Source organism: Gorilla gorilla, chromosome 10 (genome assembly GCF_029281585.2).
Source record: "Gorilla gorilla gorilla isolate KB3781 chromosome 10, NHGRI_mGorGor1-v2.1_pri, whole genome shotgun sequence".
NCBI lineage: Eukaryota > Metazoa > Chordata > Mammalia > Primates > Hominidae > Gorilla > Gorilla gorilla.
The window spans coordinates 55432597-55455726 of NC_073234.2; the positions used below are offsets into that span (position 1 = coordinate 55432597).

The following is a 23130-nucleotide window of genomic DNA, read 5'->3' on the forward strand; positions in this document are numbered from 1 at the left end:
TGGAATGTATAATATCTAAGAAATTAGAGTACATATCCAAATTCCACTTTGGCCTACTCTACTGTAAAATATCAGTTCTCTATACTGCACATTGAAATTTATTCTTAGAATCAAATCTTATACACTCATAACCACACTGAAAAAGAATATGTGAAAACACTAACCTGGGGCAGATGCTACATGAGTCTGGGTTTGGACTTGCTCTATAGCTTGTGGCCTAATTTCAGATAACATTTGATGACTGGAACTTGGGTGTTCAATGAGTTTTACCGCAGCTAGTGCATCAGGGCCAAACATCTGAATATCCATAGAAACCAGACACACTAACATGTCTAAAATAAATAAAAAGCAATAGTTATTAGCCAATAATATTATAAATGAATGCCATCACTGGTGAACACATGTTGTACAGAATACTTATAAATGTGAATAAATGCTAGTCCATGAATCACAGTACATCAGAATTACCTGTGCATCTTTAAAAAAAAAGATTTTTAGGCTGGGCGTGGCGGCTCACACCTGTAATCCCAGCACTTTGGGAGGCGGAGGCGGGCGGATCATGAGGTCAGGAGATTGAGATCATCCTGGCTAACATGGTGAAACCCCGTCTCTACTAAAAATACAAAAAATAAATTAGCCGGGCATGGTGCCTGTAGTCCCAGCTACTCGGAAGGCTGAGGCAGGAGAATGGCATGAACCCAGGAGGCGGAGCTTGCAGTGAGCCAAGATCAGGCCACTGCACTCCAGCCTGGGCGACAGAGTGAGATTCCATCTCAAAAAAAAAACAGAACAGTTTTAGGCTCAATCTCTGAAGACTGATTTAATAGCTCTGGAGTGGGAGCTGGATATCTATATCTATATCTATCTATCTATCTATATATTTTTTTTTGACAAAGGATCTTGTTCTGTCACCCAGGCTGGAGTGCCGGCACGATCACAGCTCACTGCAGCCTCAACCTCCCAGGCTCAAGCGATCCTCCCACATCAGCCTCCCAAGTAGCTGGGAACTACAGGCATGCACCACTACATCCGGTTAATTTTATTTATTTTTCGTATAGATGAGATCTCACTATGTTGCCCAGGGTAATCTTGAACTGTGCTCAGGTGATTTTCCTGCCTTGGCCTCCCAAAGTGCTGGGATTACAGGTGTGAGCCACCATGCCCAGCAGTGGATATCTATATACTTGAAAAGATTCTCAAGTGATTCTGATGTGTAGCCAGATTTAAGAATCACTGATATGAAAAGTGACACATTAACTTCTCAATAAGAACAGTTTTCAAGCTGAATCTTTATTAACTCTGATTTTAATATTTATTACACCTAAGAAAGATATCATTTTAATCACCAAGTAAAACGTTAACATGGCATGTGTTAGTAAGTATATTTAAAACTGATAGCTCTTATGGAGGTGACTTCATTGATTTTTAAAGATTGCAGCACTACCAGCAACTTCTAGGAACAGAAGGAAACATATTTCACTTAGCTTTAATTGTTTAATAGTAGTAGCTGGCCATATGAAACAGAAAGACCTGCTCTCAGATAAGTTAGATATAGCAGTTTTGTCCATTTCAAATTTAATACGTAACAACAGAAATTAAGAGAAGAAATAGGAATTACTGATAGCCATGTAATCCTGGTTTCTAAATTATAGATGCTTCTTGCTCATTGAGCTACGCCTCTTCCAGAGTTGTATATTTCAAATTTAATAAAAATAAAAAATAAACAAGACAATGTTGCATAACGTTAAAAAATGTAATTATTGTAAAAATAGCCATCACTGAATTTAAAGCATAATAAAGAATAATGGAAACAAGTATGCCTGAGGAGGTAATGACTCTTCAAAATAAAACACTAAACCTCAAATATAAATTGAGGGTTTTGTACAGTACCATATTAAACACTTTTACTCAATAAAGAAAATAAGTGTTTTTTTGGTCCAGTCTTACCTATGCTCTTTTCTACTTTTGCAATTTTTGTGCAAGCAACATCTCCCATTTCCGTGAGCATGTATAGCACCTCGAGTGTTGAGATTACAAGCAGCACATCAGGTAAAGTGAGATGACAAATGATCTCTCTGTAGGAATCCTGATCCACATATTCACAAATTAAAACACCATTATCTTCTGCTTTGCAAAGATTTCCCAAAATTTCCATGCCTGAAAAACATACAAATATGTATTACTAAGAAATGACAGTTTGTTTACTTTAGAAAGTAAATACTTCAGTGAAAACTCACCTCTCATCTTTAAAAATCTATCCCTTGACATTAGACATTTTGTAACAGTATGAAACATCAGATGAGTAGTTTTGAAATCAACAGGGTCCAGTAAAAGCTGGAAAAAGGAACAACACTATTATTGAGCTATGCTTCTTCCAGAGTTGTATACTTCAAATTTAATAAAAATAAAAAATAAACAGGACAATGTTGCATAACGTTAAAAATTGTTATTGTAAAAATAGCCATTTCTGAATTTAAAGCATCATTTCAAATACTTTTTTCCATAAAAGTATGTGATACTTCTACATGACCATTTTTAGCAACTAATACATGTAAGCATTTAATAGTCTATAAATATGGCAACTATAAAATGCCACATCCTAAAATTGTAACATAAATGTTGCTAACTATAAAAACTAGTTTAAGGTACAGTCACATGCTTACCTCAGCTGCAATATTTCCTAATGTGTCAAGGCCTAATTGCCTTAAAGAAATAAAATGACTATGTGCAGAAAGTAATAGGAAACGAAGACAGGTACGATTAGCTGCCAAGAGCTTAACATTGCCCTCCTCAAAGGAAAGATTTCGCAAAATCACTGCAATCTGAAGTACCCGCTGTCCTTCAATATCGTTAATGCCCAGCTTTCGAGGTGGATGAAATAAAGACTCCCAAATCCATTCTCCTGATGTACCTTCTACAACAGAAAATACATATTTCGCTTAAATTAATATTTCATTTATTAATACTTCAAAGGTTTTGAAAAATTTTGCTTTCACTAACTTACCATGAGACTTGTTTCTGTCAGAAATGAGGTCACGAACTTCATTATCATCAACGATGTCTTTCCAAAACTGTAATGATAAATTATTTAATTCTCCATGATTTGAAACAACTATTCTATTGCTTTAGAAATAGTCACACACAGGCTAGGTATGGTGGCTCATGCCTGTAATCCCAGCACTTTAAGAGGCCAAGATGGGAGGATTACTTGCGGCAGGGAGTTTGAGACCTGCCTGGGCAGCAAAGAGACACCCCATCTCTACAAACTAGAAAATTTAAAACATTAGCCAGGAGTGGTGGCATGTGCCTGAAGTCCCAGCTACTTGGGAGGCTGAGGCAGGAGGATCACTTGGGGCCTGGAATTGAAGGCTGCAGGGAGCTGTGATTGTGCCACTGCACTCCAGCCTGGGCGGAAGAGTGAGACTCCATCTCAAAATTAAATTTAAAAATAAGTTTTAAAAAATAGTCACACAATATGAAAATAATGTTTCTACTTATTTTTAGTTCATGTGGATATTGCTACATTCTAGGGAATTAATTCTTTGATGTAAATATTTGATTATCTATAGTTTCAGATACTTATATAAAAAGGCATCTTTTTATGTTTAGGGCTTTTTAACCTGAGGGCCACAGATGACTAAAGGAACTGTGAAAGAAATCAGAAATCTGTGAACTTGGATGGGGGAAAAATGACATCTCTATGTACATTAAACACTACTGGAAAGTTGACATTTCTTTTTTTTTTTTTTTTTTTTTTTTTTGAGATGGAGTTTCACTCTTTTCGCCCAGGCTGGAGTGCAATGGCACCATCTCGGCTCACTGCAACCTCCACCTCCCGGGTTCAAGTGATTCCCCTACCTCAGCCTCCCGAGTAGCTGGAATTATAGGCACGTGCCACCACGCCCAGCTAATTTTTGTATTTTTAGTAGAGATGGGGTTTCACCATGTTGGCCAGGATGGTCTCAATCTCTTGACCTTGTGATCCGCCTGCCTCTGCCTCCCAAAGTGCTGGGATTACAGGCATGAGCCACAGCGCCCGGCCTGGAAATCTGACATTTCTTTAGAATTTCTTCAACTCTGAATATTAAGCAATGAGCTATAGTAATATTAGCAGTATCTGTGACATTATGTGTATATTTCAAAACAACTGGGTTTTTTTTTTGGAATCAAAGTTCTTAGGCATTTAAAACCATTAGTTGGAAAAAGGCTTACTGGTTTCATGTGATCATCAAAGAAATCCATTGCACAAAAAATCTATGACAAACAATGTTTGGTAGCAATAAAAAAGAAGTAGGCACATTTTTTTAAAAGACAACGTTCAATAACCAAGAAAGAAGGGCCACAAGAATTCAGATATTAAAGATATCAGACACAAAACTTAAAATGACAACGAATAGTAAGTTCAAAGAAATAAAAAACTAAAAATTTTGGCAAAGGAATGAAAACTATATGAAAGAACTAAAAAGAAATTCTACAACTGAAAAACATAACTAAAATTAAGAATTCAGTGGATATGTTTAAGAACTGATTAGATACAACCCAAGAGTGAATTTACGAGCAAGAAGAGAGGGCAAGTAAATAAGTTTGAAGTATAAAGAGACAAAAGGATGAAGAGAAAAAAAGTGTATGAGACATAAGGCACACAGTGGAAAGTTCTAACATACAAATAATTGGAGTTCCTGAAGAAGAGAAAGAATGGGCAGACAGAATATGTGACAACATAAGGGCAGAAAATTATTCTAAAATAACTGAAAGATGTTAACCTATATATTTCAGAAGCACTACAAACTCCAAGAAAGATAAAAAAAGAAAAAAGGTGTGGAAACATCATCATAAAACTCCTGAAGAACAAAGAGAAAAATCACAATGGGATATTTTCAAAATGATGGAAGAAAATATCTGCCAACGTATTTCTTTTCATTGAGACGGAGTCTCGCTCTATCACCCAGGCTAGAGTGCAATGGCGTGATCTCAGCTCACTGCAACCTTTGCCTCCCAGGTTCAAGCGATTCTGCCTCAACCTCCCAAGTAGCTGGGATTATAGGTGCGTGCCACCACGCCCAACTAATTTTTGTACTTTTAGGAGAGACGGGGTTTCACCATGTTGGTCAGGCTGGTCGTGAAGTCCTAACCTCAGGTGATCCGCCCATCTCGGCCTCCCAAAGTGCTGGGATTACATGGGATTACAGGCGTGAGCTAATGTACCCAGCCTGCCAACATAGAATTTTTAAACAATGAAACTGTTCCTCAAGAATGAAAGTGACATAAAAACATTTTCTGACAAATAAAAAACAGAAAAGCTCATTATCTACAGTCTAAGGAAGAATAAATGATAAAGGTAACTGTGGTTAAGCCAAATTAAAACACTTTCAAAAAGTCATGGGGTAAAAAAAAAAAGGTAAATTTAAAATTTAGAAAAATACTTTCAAGTGACTATTTATTTAGGCCATATGGAGTATGGTACTGGAGTAGTCATCCTACCAAAACCCAACATGTATGAAAAAACTGTTTTCAGAGATTGGAAAAAAGGTAATGCAAGATTGTAATCACTGAACAAGAGAAACAAATGAGGTTATTCCAATGATTGACTGGTATTTTTATTTGGACATTAATTCTAGACTAAAGCATAAGGAAGAGAAACCCAAGATATCATAGTGATTGCTAAGCTGAAAACACTGAACAGAGCACAGCAAACTAAGGAGGCTAGAATATGAGAGCAAATTTTCAATAAGGGAAGAGTTATGCAGAGAAAGAGCTCCATGAATCTACATACATATACTTTGAGTTCATTGCTAAGTATTAAGTTACACAGATGTATGCTCAAACTCCACAATGCTAGTCAAAAAACTGTAGAGAACAATTATAAGAGGCTGTAATTAAACAATTCCTAGAATAGAGAAAACTCATATACACCTAGCTCTTTCAGGAGAAATTCCCAAAATGTCATACCTAAGTAGAAGGAATAAACAAGCCCTAGAGTAAAGGCTAATCTACATATGTCATAAAGCTTTAAAACAATCCTACTCTGATAATCCATATATGAACTAACAGCCTGCTAAAACAAAGTTCAACATTCTGGAAAAATGCCAAAGTTCAGACACTCAACAATGTCACACTCACACAACACTCACATCTAATAAAAAATTACCACACCTACAAAGAAATGAGGAAACATGACCCATAACCAAGACAAAAATCAGTTTCAAGAAAAATAAGATAGTGAAATAACAAAGATAACAAGAAAATTAACAATGACATTAAAAAACTATTAAGTATGTTCAGTGATATAAAAATATGAACATAATTAGCAAATAAATGGATAATATAGGACAATCAAATAAAATTTATTGAGCTGGAAAATGTAATACAGATGTTCCTTGACTTATGATGGGATTATGTCCCAATAAACCCATAGTAAGTCTAAAACATCGTAATGCATTTAATACCCCCAATAAAACCATAGTAAAGTCAAAAAAACTAAGTTTATCATAACTTGGGGACCATCTGTATCTGCAAATAAAGAAAATATACAAGATTTGCTTAACTAGAAAAGATGAATGCATAACAATAGTATCTACAATTAAGTACACAGAAAACAAAAAAGGTCTAAAAATACTGAAAAGAGCTTCAGTGACCTGTGGAACACCCCCATGATCTAATATACATATTCAGTCATCCCTCAGTATCTGTGGGGACTGGTTCCAGGACTCTCCAAAGATATCAAATTTTCCACATGCTCAAGTTCCTCATATAAAATGGTATAGCAGTATAGTATTTGCATATAACCTACAAACATCCTCCTGTATACTTTAAATACAGTATACCTAATACAGTGTAATGTGAAGTAAATAGTTGTTACACTGTCTTGTTTTAATTTTTTAGTTTTATTACTTTTTACTGTTTTTTAAATTGCTTTTTTCCCCAAATATTTTCAATCTGTGATTGGTGAAATCTATGGATGCAGAACCCATGGATTCAGAGACCAGACTGTAAATGTAGTACCAGGAAAAGAAGAGGGGTCTGGGTGTGGTGGTGGATGCCTATAGTCCCAGCTACTTGGGAGGCTGAGGCAGGAGGATTGCTTGAACTCACGTGTTCAAGGTTGCAGTGAGCTATAATTGTACCACTGCACTCCAGCCTGGGTAGCGAAGCAAGACCCTGTCTCTAAAACAAACAAAACAAAAAAAAACAAGAGGGGAAAGAAAAATATTTGAAGAAGTGATTGTGAAAAACTCTCCAAATTTTATGTAAGATACCAAACCATACATCCAAGAAACTAAATGAACCCCAAGTAAAATAAGCAATGAAACTGCAAGGCATATCATAACCAAATTAAATATCAGTAATAGAGAACATATTAAAAGCAGTGAGAGTCTACAATACATATACAAGAGCAATAAGAAAAAAGTTGACTTCTTGTCAATAACAATGCTATCTTTAAAGTGCTCAGACAAAACCCTAAAACCTACAGTTTTATATGCATCAAAAATATCCTTGAAACATGAAGGCAAAATAAAATTTTTAGATAAATAAAAGTTGAGAGCCTAAACTCAACTACATCATTAATTTCCTAAAGTGTAAATGGGCTTAATGCACTGACTTAAAGGCAGAAATCACAGAAAAGGCAGACTGTGGGGAGGAGGAAAATAAGTGCTAACTATAGGGTATCTAAAGAAACGCTACATATAAAAACAGAAAAAAACTATAAAGATGGGAAAAATATATTATGACAACATAATAAGAAAGCTGTAGCTAAGTTTCATACATAATGTTTTTTAAAAGTTAATTCATCAGGAAAATATATCAACTGTAAATGTGTATGTAACTAACAACAGAGGTTCAAAACACATAAGGTAAAAACTGACAGAACTGAAAGGATATATAAACATTCATAATTACAGTTGATGATTTCGACATTCACATCTCAGGAAACTGTAGAACAACTGAACTGAACTCATGGAGATGGAGAGTAGAATGATGGTTACCAGAGGCTGGGGCAAAGTAGGAATGGTTAATAGGTACAAAAATATAGCTGGACAGAATGAATAAGATTTAGTATCTGATAGCAAAACAGGGTGACTACAATAATTTATAGTATGTTTAAAAATAACTAAAAATGTATAAGTGGAATGTTTATAGCACAAAGAAATGATGTTTGAGGTGAAGAATACCCCATTTACCCTGATGTGATCATTAAACATTATATACCTGTTTCAAAATATCTCCTGTATCCCTAAATATATGCACCTACAACATATCCATAACAATTAAAAACTTAAATAAATAACCCACGTAGAGGAAATCACAGTGGAAATGAGAAGATACTCAGTTGTAATGAACGCATGACATATCAAATTGGTAGAATAAAGTTAAGCTGTGCTTAGAGGTAATTTTGTGGTCTTAATTGTATGTATTAGAATGTACATATTAAAAAAATAAAAACAACAATCAATCGTGTAAGCACCAGCTCTAACTCCTAACAAGTTAGAAAAAGTGCAGCAATAGAAAGATATATGAAAAGCAGAAATTAATGAAAACACATACAACAGCAGGAAACATCTAATCTTCCTCAATTACATTTGTGTTTTCTTCTAATGCCTTTTTTTTTTTTTTTGACAGAGTCTCGTTCTGTCACTAGTGGCATGATCTCGGCTCACTGCAACCTCTGCCTCCTGGGCTCAAGTGATTCTCCTGCCTCAGCCTCCTGATTGGCTGGGATTGCAGGTGCCCGCCAAAACGCCCAGCTAATTTTTTTGTATTTTTAGTAGAGATGGGCTTTTGCCATGTTGGCCAGGCTGGTCTCAAACTCCTGACCTCAAATGATCCGCCCACCTTAGCTTCCCAAAGTCAAAGTGTTGGGATTATAGGCGTGAGCCACCATGCCCAGCCATTTGTGTTTTCTTGATTTCATGTGATTAGTGATTATACTGATAACCGCCACTCCTCATTGTGACTGCATATTTATTTAAACACTTTGTGCAATTTACACTTTCATCACTAATTTTCTGGAGTTAAAAAAAAAGTATATAATTCTATAACCAAATGGTTTTGCTCTTGATGCAGTGTAGGAGGACAGAATATAGGACCCTGGGTCAGTTTATGAAGTGGGGAATTAGGAATGCAGCTCTGTATCATGGTGAAAACTTTGAAGATCTAATACCTTCAAAGAAAAGGAGGCAAAAGGGCTTGACTGTCTCTACCGTAGTTTTGGGTTAAAAATAATGCCCCAAATTTTGTACCACTGGCCTACTCCCCAATCTCCATTGATTTGGTTTTAGTAACTACTCGAGTTACCCGAAAATCAATGAAGAAATTAATATAGTCATTCTGAACCAGTATTTCTCTGTAGATGATTGGCAATTGCAATAGAGTAGTGGAAGAATAAACTTTCAATCCAATCTGTACAAAAACCCTACAAAAACTGGTCTGCTGAAATTTGTAACCAATATTATAAAACAGAAGGGAATATTCCACCATGGAATAAGTAAAATTAGTCACAACAGCTTTACATATTAGAATAATCAAGTGTATTTAATTTTTAATTTACATATTATATATTTATATATTTTGTTTCTATATTATATAATTTATATAATTCAAATTAATTTATTAAAAGATTTTTTAAAATCTTCAAAATTATTAAAAACATAAAAAAGAAGATCAAAAGGGAAAATCTAAAATAGGACGGAGAGAATTTCTAGAAATTAAAACATGATCACTAAAATAGAAATTTAACAAATAAGTCAAGCAGCATATTAGGCACAGCTGAAAATGATTAAGGAACAAGCCTAAGGAAATTACCCAGAATGCTGCTCAGAATTAAGAGAAGGTCAGAAATTGATTTAAAAAAAAAAAAAGAAGAAGAAGAAAGATAACCTAGAAGAAAAGGCAGAAAACAATAGAATGACAATAATACAAGAAAAATATAACTTGTAATCTACAATCTATAAATGGAACATGGACAAAAATAAAGACAAGATAACCTAGAAGAAAACGCAGAAAACAACAGAATGACACTAATACAAGAAAAATATAACTTATAATCTACAATCTATAAATGGAACATGGACAAAAATAAGGACAATTATAAAACTCAGAATTTTATCAATAAAATATCTTCATTGAAAGATCTAGTTAAAGATGTGTTATACTGTGGAAAAAACACATACTCAAAAGGGAGATGAAATGCACAAGAAAGAATGAGGACAGAAAAATAAGATTAAAAGATCTGCTTTCTGGGGTTTTAAATTGCATAGAGGTATAAAAACAAAAATAACATTTTTAGCAATGAGCTACACATAAAAATAGGAAAATAAATATTTTCTCTAATTAGAAAACACAAATTTTTACTGAAATGTAGTAGGAAGAATTTCAGTTTCTTGACTAAAAATCTGGTACTTTCAAGCCCTAACGGGGCAAATAAACCAATGAAAAAGAATCTAGAAAAAGATCTATACGTATATGATTGGTGGATTTATGACAATGGTGATACTGCAACACAGTTTTTAAAACAAATAATGTAGGTTCAAGTGGGTATCCATATGAGGGAAAAAACCCAAATCTTTACTCCTAGCTTATACCACATACACAAAAACACAATAAAAATTATAGATCTAAGTGTGAAAAGTAAAACAGAAAAAAACATATTCTGTTTTTGACCTCATGGTTGGCAAAATTTTGTAACTAGAACTAAAAAATGGCCAACTTCCAGAAAAATTGATGTTAAACTACATTAAAATTAAGTTATGTAAGTTCATCAAAAGATACCGTTCAAGAATGAAAAGGCAAGCTAGAGAGAAAATATTTCCAACATCTGAAAAAGAAATTTTATCCAAAATATAGAAAAAAAACTCTCACAAATCAAAAAGATAATTATTTAAAAATGGACAAAATATAGGCACTGCCTAAAAGAAGCTATCAAAATTGCCAAAGGTATTCTAGTTCTCATCAAACAAGAAAAAATGTAAATTAAAACCAAGCTACAGTAACAATGCACACTCACTATAATAGTTAAAATGAAAGAGACTGACAATACCAAATACTGTCAACAACGAGGAACTGGAACCGACATACTACTGCTGAGAAGGTAAAACTGTACAACTGCTTTGAAAACATGTTTGGTAGTATCTACCAAAGCTGAATACAGATATGCATACCCTATAACCTAGCAATTAACACTCCTAGGTCAATTACCCAACAAAAATGCATGCATATATTTACCAAAATGCATATATAAAACCCTTCATAGCAAAATTATGTGTGTCCAACCTGGAAATAACTAAATCCTTATTGCTTTTTACAGTAGAACAGACAAATTGCTGCATATTCATGCAATGTAACATTATACAACAATAGAAATGAATGAAGTACAAATACTTGCAACGATATGCATGAAACTTTCACAAACATGATGTTGAACAAAAGAAAAAAAGAGAAGTAGAATAAGGAAGAAAGGTTAACAGATAAGGGAGTGAATGAAGAAGGGGAATGAATAGGCGTACTTCAGAGGTGTTGATAATGTTCTAATTCTTCAACTGGGTAATGATTACATGAGTGTATTCACTTTATAAACACATCTTGAGGTGTATACTTATGTATGTGTTATACATATACACTAAGTATGTGTTATAATTTAAAAAGTACTTATAGGAGTCCAAAAAAGATAATATATTAAATTACAAAGTCAATGCATCCTGAAGCTTAGTTTTAATACATATAATAATACGATTAACATATCTTTTGTCATTAATTAAAATTTTCTGTTAACTGCATATTCACAGCTGAAACAGGCACATTTATCTGCTATTACTTTTCCTTTTGTTTACCATGGTCCTGCACATAAGCATACTTTCTATACCTCAAACTAAATTTGTTCTTACCTCAGAACATTTGCATTTGCTATTCCCTCTGTCAGAAAGACTCTTCCACTGCAGTGCTGGTCACCTATTATCATTCAAACCTACTAAAAATCATCAGATATTACCTCCTGAGGGAAGCCTTTCTGGTCACATTATCTAATGTTACCATACACTCACATGTCTTATAACTCTCTATCACATTGTCTTGCTTTATTTTCTTCACAATACTTGCAAAAGCCTCAAATAACATTGTTTACTTTTATTGTCTGTTTTCCTATCATAGAATGGAAATTTGCTGAGAGGGGAGACCTTGTTTTCCCAGTGTCTGGAAAAGTATTGGCACACAGAAAATAGTAAATATTTGTTAAATAAATGAATTAATGTACAAAATATTTTACCAAATAAATCAGTTCAAGTATTTTTTTCTCTGAAATAAGGTGACTTAAAGCTATTAATCCGATAATTCTTATCAGATATTATCAGATAAATGTCATAAACATTTTAACTAATTATACAATATTTTGTGTAGCAATAGGCCTAGCTATTTTGGGCTACAAACTTCTTTCTGGATAACAATATGAAAAGTGTAACTTTACCACAAAATTCAGTTAAGATGGTATACTTCTTGTGAAGGATCCAGTATACTCTTTGACTTGCAAATTTGTCTTGGAGTTAACTTAAGAAAAAACGTTTTTTATACTTGTGGGCCTGGATGTGAGTAAGTACATCCCAGGTAGGTTGATAATAAGAAGAAATGGAAACAATCTAAATTTCTGAAAATATGCATTATTTACATGAATTATGAAATGTGTAATAAGAATGAAGTAGCCATTAAAATACTAAACATTAAGGATGAGAAGAAAATCTAACATTGTAATAAGTGAAAAGAACAGGTTACAAATTAAAATCTGAATAAAACTTTTGCTTTAAATAATATGCATAGAAAAGGCTCGACAGATGTATATAAGGATATTAATGGTGTTTATTTCTGAATGGGTGTGATTAATAATGGTTTTAATATCTGCCCTTTGCTATAAATTCTAGCTTTTCCACAGCATGCATCAATTACTTCTATAATGGAGCAGACAGGGTGGTTCATGCTTATAATCCCAGCACTCTGGGAGGCCGAGGTAGGAGGACTGCTTGAGAACAGGAGTTTGAGACTCCTTGAGGAACATATCAAGACTCTATCTCTACAAAAAAATAAAAAATAAGTTAGCCAAGCATGGTGGCAGGAGTCTGTAATCTTAGCTACTTGGGAGCCTGAGGCAGGAGGATCCCTTGGGCCGAGGACATTGCAATGAACTACAATGGCACCACTGGACTCTAGCCTGGGTGATAAGCGATAAGAGTAAGACTGTCTCAAAGAAAAATAAATAAATAAAAAATAAAAACTAACCTCTGTAAAACCAGGAAAACATTTTTCTCTCTCTCTCTTTTCCCACTATTTAACTATTAATTCAAATATTACCAGCTCGTTAAAATAAAATTCATGTATGCATCTCTGAAGAGACATTATAGGTTCCTATTTGTTGAAATACTTTACAGTGGAACTGTTTTGTAAAAAAACTGTGTAAACAGAAAAATGATAAAGAGAACTATGTAAAGTGTTTAATATATAGTCTATATTAACTTTTAATTCAAGTAAAAATATGTTTATGATAGAAAAACAAATCTACATGACAACTAATACTTAATATAAAATTATTTTTATATAAGCCATTGATGCTAAATGCCTAACTATAACTCTTTAATTTTATCTCTTCTTAGGTAAAGAAAAAGTTCCATTATAAAAGAAAAATGCCCTAGTGGGAATATAAGTTAGAAACCAAGCCTGTAAGGATTTTCTAACTATTTAAACATCTAAAATCTACAAAAAATTCAATAAATCATACTGATCTATATGAAAGTTTCCAGAAAGTCTTTTTTTTTTCCCTTAAAGACAGGGTCTCACTCTGTTACTCATGGTGGAGTGCAGTGGTACAATCATAGCTCACTACAGTGTCTAACTCCAGAGCTCAAGCGATCCTTCTGCCTCAGCCTCCCAAGTAGCTGGAACTACAATCATGCACCACGATGCCCAACTAATTATTTTTTTTCTTTGTAGAGACGAGGTCTCATTATATTGCCCAGGCTAGTCTTGAACTCTTGGGCTCAACCAATCCTCCTAACTTGTCCTCTAAAGTTGTCAAATAAGTCTTGATGCATTAAAGACAATTTATAATACTTAAAATAGACTGCCAAGAATAAAGTTTTTGATTAGTTGAAGCTTATCATTAGCAGTTTTTGCTAGTTAAACCTAAAGACTAGCAATAAAGAAAAGCTAAAATGCCACTAGAAAAATCTACTTAACAGTTACTATTTCCTAAAATGACTCCCTTTTAATACAAATTTGCAAGATAGCTCAATAACAAATTTTATGGACACATAACAACTGTATGTACTTATGGGGTACCTGTGATATTTTAATACATGCATACAATGTGTAATAATCAAATAATGGTATTTGGGATATGCATCACCTCATATATTTATCATTTCTTTGTGTTGGGAGCATTTCAAATCTTCTCTTCTTACTATTTTGAAATATAAACTATTGATAACTATAGTCATGCTACTGTCCTATAAAACACTAGAATTTATTATTTATTCTTTCTAACTAGGTATTTGCACCCACTAACCAACCTCTCTTTGTACATCACCCTCTGACCCTTCCTAGCCTCTGGTAACCACCAATCTACTCTACCTCCAAAATATCAACAAGTTTGGCTCCCACATACGAGTGAGAACATGAAATATTTCTCATTCTGTGCCTAGGTTTTCATTGAACATAATGACCTCCAGTTCCACCCACGTTGCTACAAATAGCACATTTTCATTCCTTTTAGGGCTGAATAGTATTTCATTTTATATATACATATATATATGTATATATATAACTTTATTCATTCACCTGTTACTGGATACTCCGGTCAATTTCATATCTTGGCTATTGTGAATAATGCTGCAATGCACATTGACGGCACAGGTATTCCTTTGATATACTATTTCCTCTCCTTTGGATAAATACCCAGTAGTGGGATACCGTTTTCCATAATGGCTGTATTACTTACTTTCCCATCAACAATGTATGAGTTTCCTTTTATCCACATTATTACCAGCATTTGTTATTTTGCTGCCTTTCTGACAACAGCCATTCTAACTGGGGTGAGATGATATCTCATTGTGGTTCTCATTTACATTTTCCTGATGATTAGTGATGTTGAGCAATTTTTCATATATATTTTGGCCATTTGTAAGTCTTTTTTTAAAGAAATGTATCCTGCAACTTTACTGAAGTTTTATTCCTTTCTCTTGCTTGATTCCTTTGGCTAGGACTTCCAATACAATGTTGAATGAGAGTGGTGCAAGTGAGTGTCCTCATCTTATTTCAGTTTTTCAAGGAAAAGCTTTCAGTTTTTCCCCCATTTGGTATGATGATCATCTCAAAAGATGCAAAAAAAGCATTTGATAAAATTTAACATTTCTTCTTGATAAAAATTTTCAAGAAATTAGGCATAGAAGAAACATACCTCAAAACAATAAAAGCCACGTATGACAAATCTACAACTGAGATGATCATATTTTTGTCCTTCATTCTGTTGATGTGATGTATCACATTTATTGATTTGCATCCTTACATCACTGGGATAAATCCAGCTTAATGATGGTGCACTGTCTTTTTGATATGTTGTTGGATTTGGTTTGCTAGCATTTTGTTGAGGACTTTTGCATCTATGTTCGTCACAGATACTGACCTCCAGTTTTCTTTTTCTGTTGTGTACTTGCCTGGTTTTGGTATCAGAGTAGTATTGGCCTCAAAGAATGAGTTAAGGAGAGTTCTCTCCCCTTCAGATTTTTGGAATAGTTAGAGAAGAACTGGTGTTGGTTCTTCTTTGTAAGTTTGGAAGAATTCAGCCATAAGCCATCCGGTCATGGGCTTTTCTTCATTGAGAAACTTTTTATTACTGATTCAATCTTGTTACTCTTTATTGGTCTGGTGAGGCTATTACTTCCTGGTTCAATCTTGATGGGTTGTATGTGTCCAAGTATTTATCCATTTTTTCTAGGTTTTCCAATTCATTAGCATAATATTTCAACATAGTCTCTAATGATCCTTTATATTTCTGTAATATCAGCTGCAGTGTCTCCTTTTATGTTTCTGACTTTATTTGAGTCTTCTTTTTTCTTAGCTATTCTAGCTAGTGGTTTCTCAATTTTGTTTATCTTACCAAAAAACAACTTTTTGTTTTGTTGATCCTTTGTCTTTTTCGTCTCTATTTCAATTAGTTCTGGTCTGATCTTTAGAATTTCTTTCCTCTACTAATTTTGGGTTTGGTTTGGTTTGCTTTTCTAGTTCCCTAAGGTGTATCATTAGGTTGTTTATTTGAAATCTTTCTACTTTTTTGATGTAGGCATATATTGCTATAAGCTTCCCTCTTAGGACTGCTTCTGCTGTATCCAATGGGTTTTGGCATATTGTGTTTCCATTTTAAATTTCCTTCTTAACTTCTTCCTTGATGCCCAATAGTCATTCAGGAGCACGTTAATTTTCTTGTATTAACATCTGTACAGTTTCCAAAGTTCCTCTTATTATTGATTTCTACTTTTATTCCATTGCGATATAAGAAGACACTTGATACTATTTCAATTTTTAAACATTTGTTGAGATTGTATTGTGGCATACGATATGGTCTATCCCAGAGACTGTTCCATGTGCTGATGAGAAGAATGTATATTCTACAGTTGTTGGATACAATAGTCTATAAATGTCTATTAGGTCCATTTGGTCTATAGTGCAGATTAAGTCTGATGTTTCTTTACCGATTTTCTATCTAGATGATCTGTCCAATGCTGAAAGTGAGTAAAGTCCCGAACTATAATTGTATTGGGGTCTCTTTTTAGCTCTACTAATATTTGCTTTATACATCTGGGGCCTCTAGTGTTGAGTGCATATATGATTGTTACATACATCCTTTTGCTTTACTGATCCCTTTTTTCATTATATAATTACCTTTTTTGTCTCTTTTTATTCTGTGACTTAGTCTATTTTGTCTGGACAATATCAAAATTTTTACAACTGATTTTTAATATTTAAGTGATTAATCAAACACTATTAAATAAATGAAAATAAAAAATAAAGTATTTCCCTAAAACACCATGGTATCATTTTATTTTTTATTTATTTTTATTGATTTATCGGTTGATTTTAGAGACAGGTCTTGCTCTGTCACCCAGACTAGAGTGCAGTGGCACAATTATAGCTCACTGCAGCCTCAAATTCCCAGGCTCAAGCAAGCAATCCTCCCACCTCAACCTCCCTAGTAGCTGGGACTACAGGCGCACACAACCACGCCCAGCTAATTCTTTAATATTTTTGTATAATGAAGTAAAAAATATATACTTTTTTTGTAGGGATGGGGTCTAGCTTTGTTGCTCAGGCTTGTCTTGAACTCCTAGCTTCAAGTGATTTTCCCACCTCAGCCTCCTAAGGTGCTGGGATTACAGGTGTGAGACACGACACCCAGCCCAAGAGAGCTACTTTTAAGAAACAAAAGTGGATAGATTTAGAAATTTTAGCTGAAGTCGCAGCAAGAATGAAGAGTAATCATACTTGAATGTATCTCATGAGTTTTAAAGAAAAGGTGTTTAAACAATAATGTTCTATTAATAGTAATACTATAAAATGTACCCTTAGAGAGTAAATAAAAGAAGCATCCTACATTTCCTTGAAAGCCAGCAAAGTTAGACAAGTGTTAAGTGAGAAAACAATTTGTTCAAGTCTTTTTGTAGTTTCTCACTTGAAATTCACAACTATATTTTGTTTCAGAAATATATTCCCAGAAATTTTCCTCTAGATGGACACTTACTAATCTTTTACACCTATTCTTTTTGAGGATTTGATGGCAGGTCTGGCCCTTCATTCCTTTCTGAATTGCATAGTTTCAGAACACACATAAAAACGAAAACTTCCTGAAACCCATTCTCAGAATCCCAGTTGAGAAGAGGGTCATTCAATTGTTTATTGCTATTGTTGTTACTATTCACGGAAATCAATGAAAATTTTATGTCTGTTCGTGGGTATTCTAAAAGATTTTTCACTCAACTCAATCACAACTTTAAAATCGTTGTGTATGGCATATGTATTAGGTAAAGATAAAAGTATAGGTAGTATTATGTATATTACATAAGCAACCACTGATCTATTGTTGGCTTAGCTGCATGTAACTCAATGATTCAACATTTTAATTAAAATGATTTACCTTAACGAAGTCTCTATCAGTCTTCTCTTTCCATTCTTCTCCAAATACAGTGGAAAAGGATCCTAAAGCTAAAAAACAAATAAATAAATAGTACATTCAATAAAATGCAATAAATTCTTTCAATTAATTATTCAATAATAGGCTTGGAAAAACAACAAAACTACATCTTAATATATCTTGTGCACTAAAAATTATTTTATAGTAAATGATAGTCACGATAATTTCTTTTGAAATACATTGTTTTTAGATTTAAAGAAAATTTGTGTTCCTACAAATTAATAATATAGACTCTTTTTCATAATAATTATACAGATAATAAAGAAGTGAAGAGTACTTAAGAGTTACTCCACACTGGCTTTCATTTATACAGAAGAAAAATCTTAAAAAAGCAAACTGAGGTTATTGCTATTAAATTTCCAGGTTATCATTTAAAATCTTCATATTAATTTCAGAAATACTTGCATAATTCACACTTCAAAAAACATAGAGAGCAAGGCACTCCATGGAAATAATTCCCACAATTCCCATAAATCTCCTTTAAGGAAAATTCTCAGGCCTACATCACACTTGTGTTTCTCGATAAAGTTGCTTTATCAACAACTTTATGACTTTTGAAAAGTCAAACCATCTGTTTTCGTAAGCTTCTTCTTAATAACACTCTGTCTCTCATCCACATGTGGCCCTCACTTCCCCACCAAAAGACTTAAGGCACATAGATAAGTACATCCTGTATTATTTTTTCTCCTTCATGCTGCTAGCTCGAATTGTCAATATGGGATCAGACTATACAGCAGTATGATTCAAATGTCTAAGCTGTGATACAATGTATTTTTCCCCTTAAAAATTAAGTGAATCCTTTATCAACTATCACATTAGCTCCGTAATGAAAGTTACTGCTTTTAGAAACCAAAAGAAAATTATATAATGGCAACTGTTAACAGAAAAACTAGTTGTTATGAACGTTAATCTTTAAAAAAACAAAATCTTAAGCTTCCTTATTGGACGTGTTATGACAAGCATAACAAGTGGGTATGTTTTCTCTCATAAGAGATTTATGGACTCTTGGCAGTCTTATTACCTTTTAAGTATGAACCTAATATTTAGTTAAAATTGAGTAAAATAAAGTTTGTAAAGTACTCTGGCTAGAATAAGAATTTTCATCTTACAAAATATTTAAAAGGGTGAGAAACAGCAACATTTTAAACATAAATTATATTTACTAATGATTTTACTACTGACCTTAGGGTCGTGAGGAAATAATATAAAGAACAGATGTAAATGTTTTGAATAAACAAATTAACTACAGTGACCTCAAAAAGCATTTCATAAAATATCAAATTTATATATAAGTAGCAGCTTAACCAGCAAAATGAAGCCCACACACCACTAAAGACAGACAAAGTTTTCTTTGTCCTGAAAAATCCTTATAAAAAACTTCCCTAGGGGCCGGGCATGGTGGCTTACACCTGTAATCCCAGCACTCTGGGAGGCCGAGGTGGGCAGATCACTTGAGGACAGGAGTTTGAGATTGGCCTGGCCAACATAAGGAAACCCTGTCTCTACTAAAAATATAAAAATTAGCCAGGCGTGGTGGTGCTCACTCGTAGTCCTAGCTACTTGGGAGGCTAAGGCACGAGACTCACTTGAACCTTGGAGGCGGAGGTTGCAGTGAGCCAAGATTGCATCACTGCATTCCAGCCTAGGGGACAGAGCAAGATTCTGTCTCTTAAAAAAAAAAAACCCAAAAAAACAAACAAAAAACCCACCAAGCAAATAACATCCCTGGGAAAAGAATACAGGGCAGAAACATAAAATTGAAAAATGAAATTTCTTGTCACATAGAATTTTTATTATACTTCTTCAAACACACAAAATATGTAAATATTCTACTTTCTAAAAGAAGTGGCATCTATATTTCTCTCTCAATTAAAATCTCATGCCCTAAAAATCAAATTGAAGCCTCTCAAAGTCTAACCAAATAAAATATGTCTACAACCTTCAAACTCCAAAGGAATTATTTTTGTCATATAAAACTATTGTTTTAAATATAAGGTCTTCATAAAGTCCCTATGTACTGTGGAACTAAACTTTCTGTGACTTCAAATGATAGAAACTATACCCAAATGGCACTTGCTAAATTAATGCGGTTTTGCATTATTATACTACACAATAACTTAGTCTTTTAAACAAACAAAATGCCTGAAGAATGCATGAAGATAAATTAGGTCTAAACAAAGTCTTGTCTTAGAGCACCCAAACTGGTAAGATTACTTCTATCATATACCCAACTTAAATTATTTACATGTAATCCTATTCAATGATTAAATGTTAAGACTTAAAATTATTCTGGTTTGAAAATATACATTCTTCTCAAAGGCTTCATTTTAAGGTTTCTAAAAAATGTGAAACAATTTTCAACTCCATTCTACAATAAATGCTGAAAGTTGTATTTGGAAGATCAAAATAGAATAATGGAAATCAAAGAATACAAAAGTGATGTGAAAAGCCATCAAATTTATATCTTCAAAGTTATGACAGAAACTGAGAACTAACCATCTTTCTTCCCACATCCCCATCCATGTAATCAAGAATAGTTTTGGGCAAGTTAAGAAACTAATTTTTACTTTTATTTAATTTCAAAATCATTTTCAATATAAAATATGTGCCAAATTTCAAAGAATCCTACCTAAATAATCCCAAATAAAACACTACTTGACCCAGATCAAATTGCAGAGAAATAAATTCTTTTGCAAACATCTCACTATTTAAAGATAAAAACAAAAAGTCATAAAATGTTATAACAAGTTCTCTCAAAGACTCTGCTACTGTGCTATATATATAATTTCCTAAAACATAAAATACTTTCGATGTATGTCAATACCTTATACTTGAATAGGATATACTTCCGGCAAAAAATGGGGTTGGAGTTGGGGAGAGTCGGAAAGCAAGAAATAACTTTATACCAATAACTTCAGCTAACACAGATATTTTACAAAAGAAAAACTGAGCAGGGAAAGATTTCAAAATATTATTTCTAAATCTTTATTAAACTGCAAGAGAAAACTGAGTAATTTGATCTGTGTGATAATCTAGCCTTAATAGATAATCTCAGAAGAGATGAAGAATTTGATTTATCAAAACCCACAACTAGCAAACCCTACAAGTAAAAATGATATGAAGCCTTTGATAAGCCTTACGTTGATGATTTAGAAGACAAATTTTCAAATGCATTGACCTAAAATGTTTTAGTTAAAAATTATAGCCACACATTAGCAGAAATAGACTTCAGAAAACAATTTCTTCCAGATCCTAGTTTTCTTTGTCAAAATCTTGTAGCAAGCAATCGTCTCAACTCAGGAAACCTATATATTATTCCAACTTAAAAACCAGGACTTTTACTTCAAAAACACTGAGACAAAATTACTATTCAAATATTTAAGGTTAAAACCCCCCAAACATTCATTATCTTAAATAATGCATAATATAAAAACAGAAAATAAAGAATGCTATTATGTTGACAAACAAAAAGTACTTTCTCCTTAAAAACCTTAAAAAAAAAAAAACTTTTACAGAAGAATTATATAATACATTCAGCTTAAAACTTACTGTCGTCAAACACCCCGGCATTAGCAAGTAGTAAAGTGATGATTTTAGGATCTTTTTCAAGTTGCATGACGTGCTTGCTTTCATTTGATAGAAGAGTGCATACGTTAATAGCAAAGTCCACTTCATTTGGGAGTCCAGATAACAGTGAAAGCACCAATTTATTATAATCATTTGGCGAATTAAAGTCCATAGACAGCCCATAACTTTGACGCAGATAATCTAACAAAGAAAAAAAATACCTTAAGTATATCAAAGATAAGATACCTTTATGGTGAATACCCCTTGAATACAGAACACAGCTTTAAATATATATATATATAATATATATAAAATATAATATAAATATATATATAAAATATAAACTGATTAGAGGTTCAAAACGTTCAAATTTTAAAACTTCTTAGGTTTACTAATTAAAATTACATTCTTGAAAAGGTATTAAAATACCAAAATGTACATACCATTTGGCCATCATTGCCAAAATATTTTTGAATCAGTATTTTAACTGACCTAGCTGCACTTTTTTTATTTTCTGAGACATGTCTGGCTCTGTTTCCCAGGATGGAGTGCAATGTCGCTTTCATAGCTCACTGCAGCCTCAATTTCCCAGGCTCAAGTGATCCTCCCACCTCAGCCTCCTGAGTAGCTAGGACTACAGGAAGGCTCCACTATGCTCAACTAATTTTATTTTTAGTAGAGAGAGGTCTCCCTATGTTGCCCGGGCTGGTCTCAATCTACTGAGTTTATGCAATTCTCCGGCTGCGGCCTCCCAAAGTGCTGCATTACATGCATGAGCCCTGTGCCCAGACTAATCTACACTTCTTACTATTGCATTTCCATGGACTTGTTCCAAATTACTGCAATATCATTAACATAGTAAAACCCATGCTAATTTTAGTTCTACAATTCTAAGTTTTGACAGATGTATAGTTTTAATCATCACAGTCAAGATATAGAGTATCTCTATCACTACAAAAAGTTTCTCATGCTCAATTCCATCCTCTACCACTAGGTACTACAAATCAAATTTACTTTCCTATCATTTTATTTCAAAATGCCAAATAAGTGGAATCACACAATATAGTCTTTTGTTGTCTGGTTTCTTTTATTTAGCAAAATGCTCTTGAGATTCATATCCATGTTGATAAGTGCATCAGTAGTCCATACCTTTCTAAACACAGTTTGTTTATCCATTCCCTAGTTGAGGGACGTTTAGATTGTTTCCAATTATTGGTGAGTACTAATAAATCTTGCTATAAACATTGACAGGATTTTGTTGGGACATATTTTTTTCATTTCTCTGGCATAAATACCTAGAAGTGGGATTGCTGAGTCACACATAAGTGTATCCTTAACTTTGTAAC

General features: G+C 33.4%; 1 protein-coding gene across 2 annotated transcripts in view; it reads right to left on the minus strand.

The window, feature by feature from the left end:
* ARID2 (AT-rich interaction domain 2) overlaps positions 1–23130 on the minus strand; it is a 183048-nt gene that overhangs the window by 67590 nt on the left and 92328 nt on the right. For both annotated transcript variants that reach the window (XM_004052997.5, XM_019039241.3), the window contains exons 5-11: positions 21767–21985; positions 18161–18228; positions 3005–3071; positions 2664–2914; positions 2238–2334; positions 1948–2157; positions 165–332 (exon numbers count right to left, since the gene is read on the minus strand). In XM_004052997.5, coding sequence (XP_004053045.1) covers positions 165–332; positions 1948–2157; positions 2238–2334; positions 2664–2914; positions 3005–3071; positions 18161–18228; positions 21767–21985 — 1080 coding nt within the window. The remainder of the gene's footprint in view (positions 1–164; positions 333–1947; positions 2158–2237; positions 2335–2663; positions 2915–3004; positions 3072–18160; positions 18229–21766; positions 21986–23130) is intronic.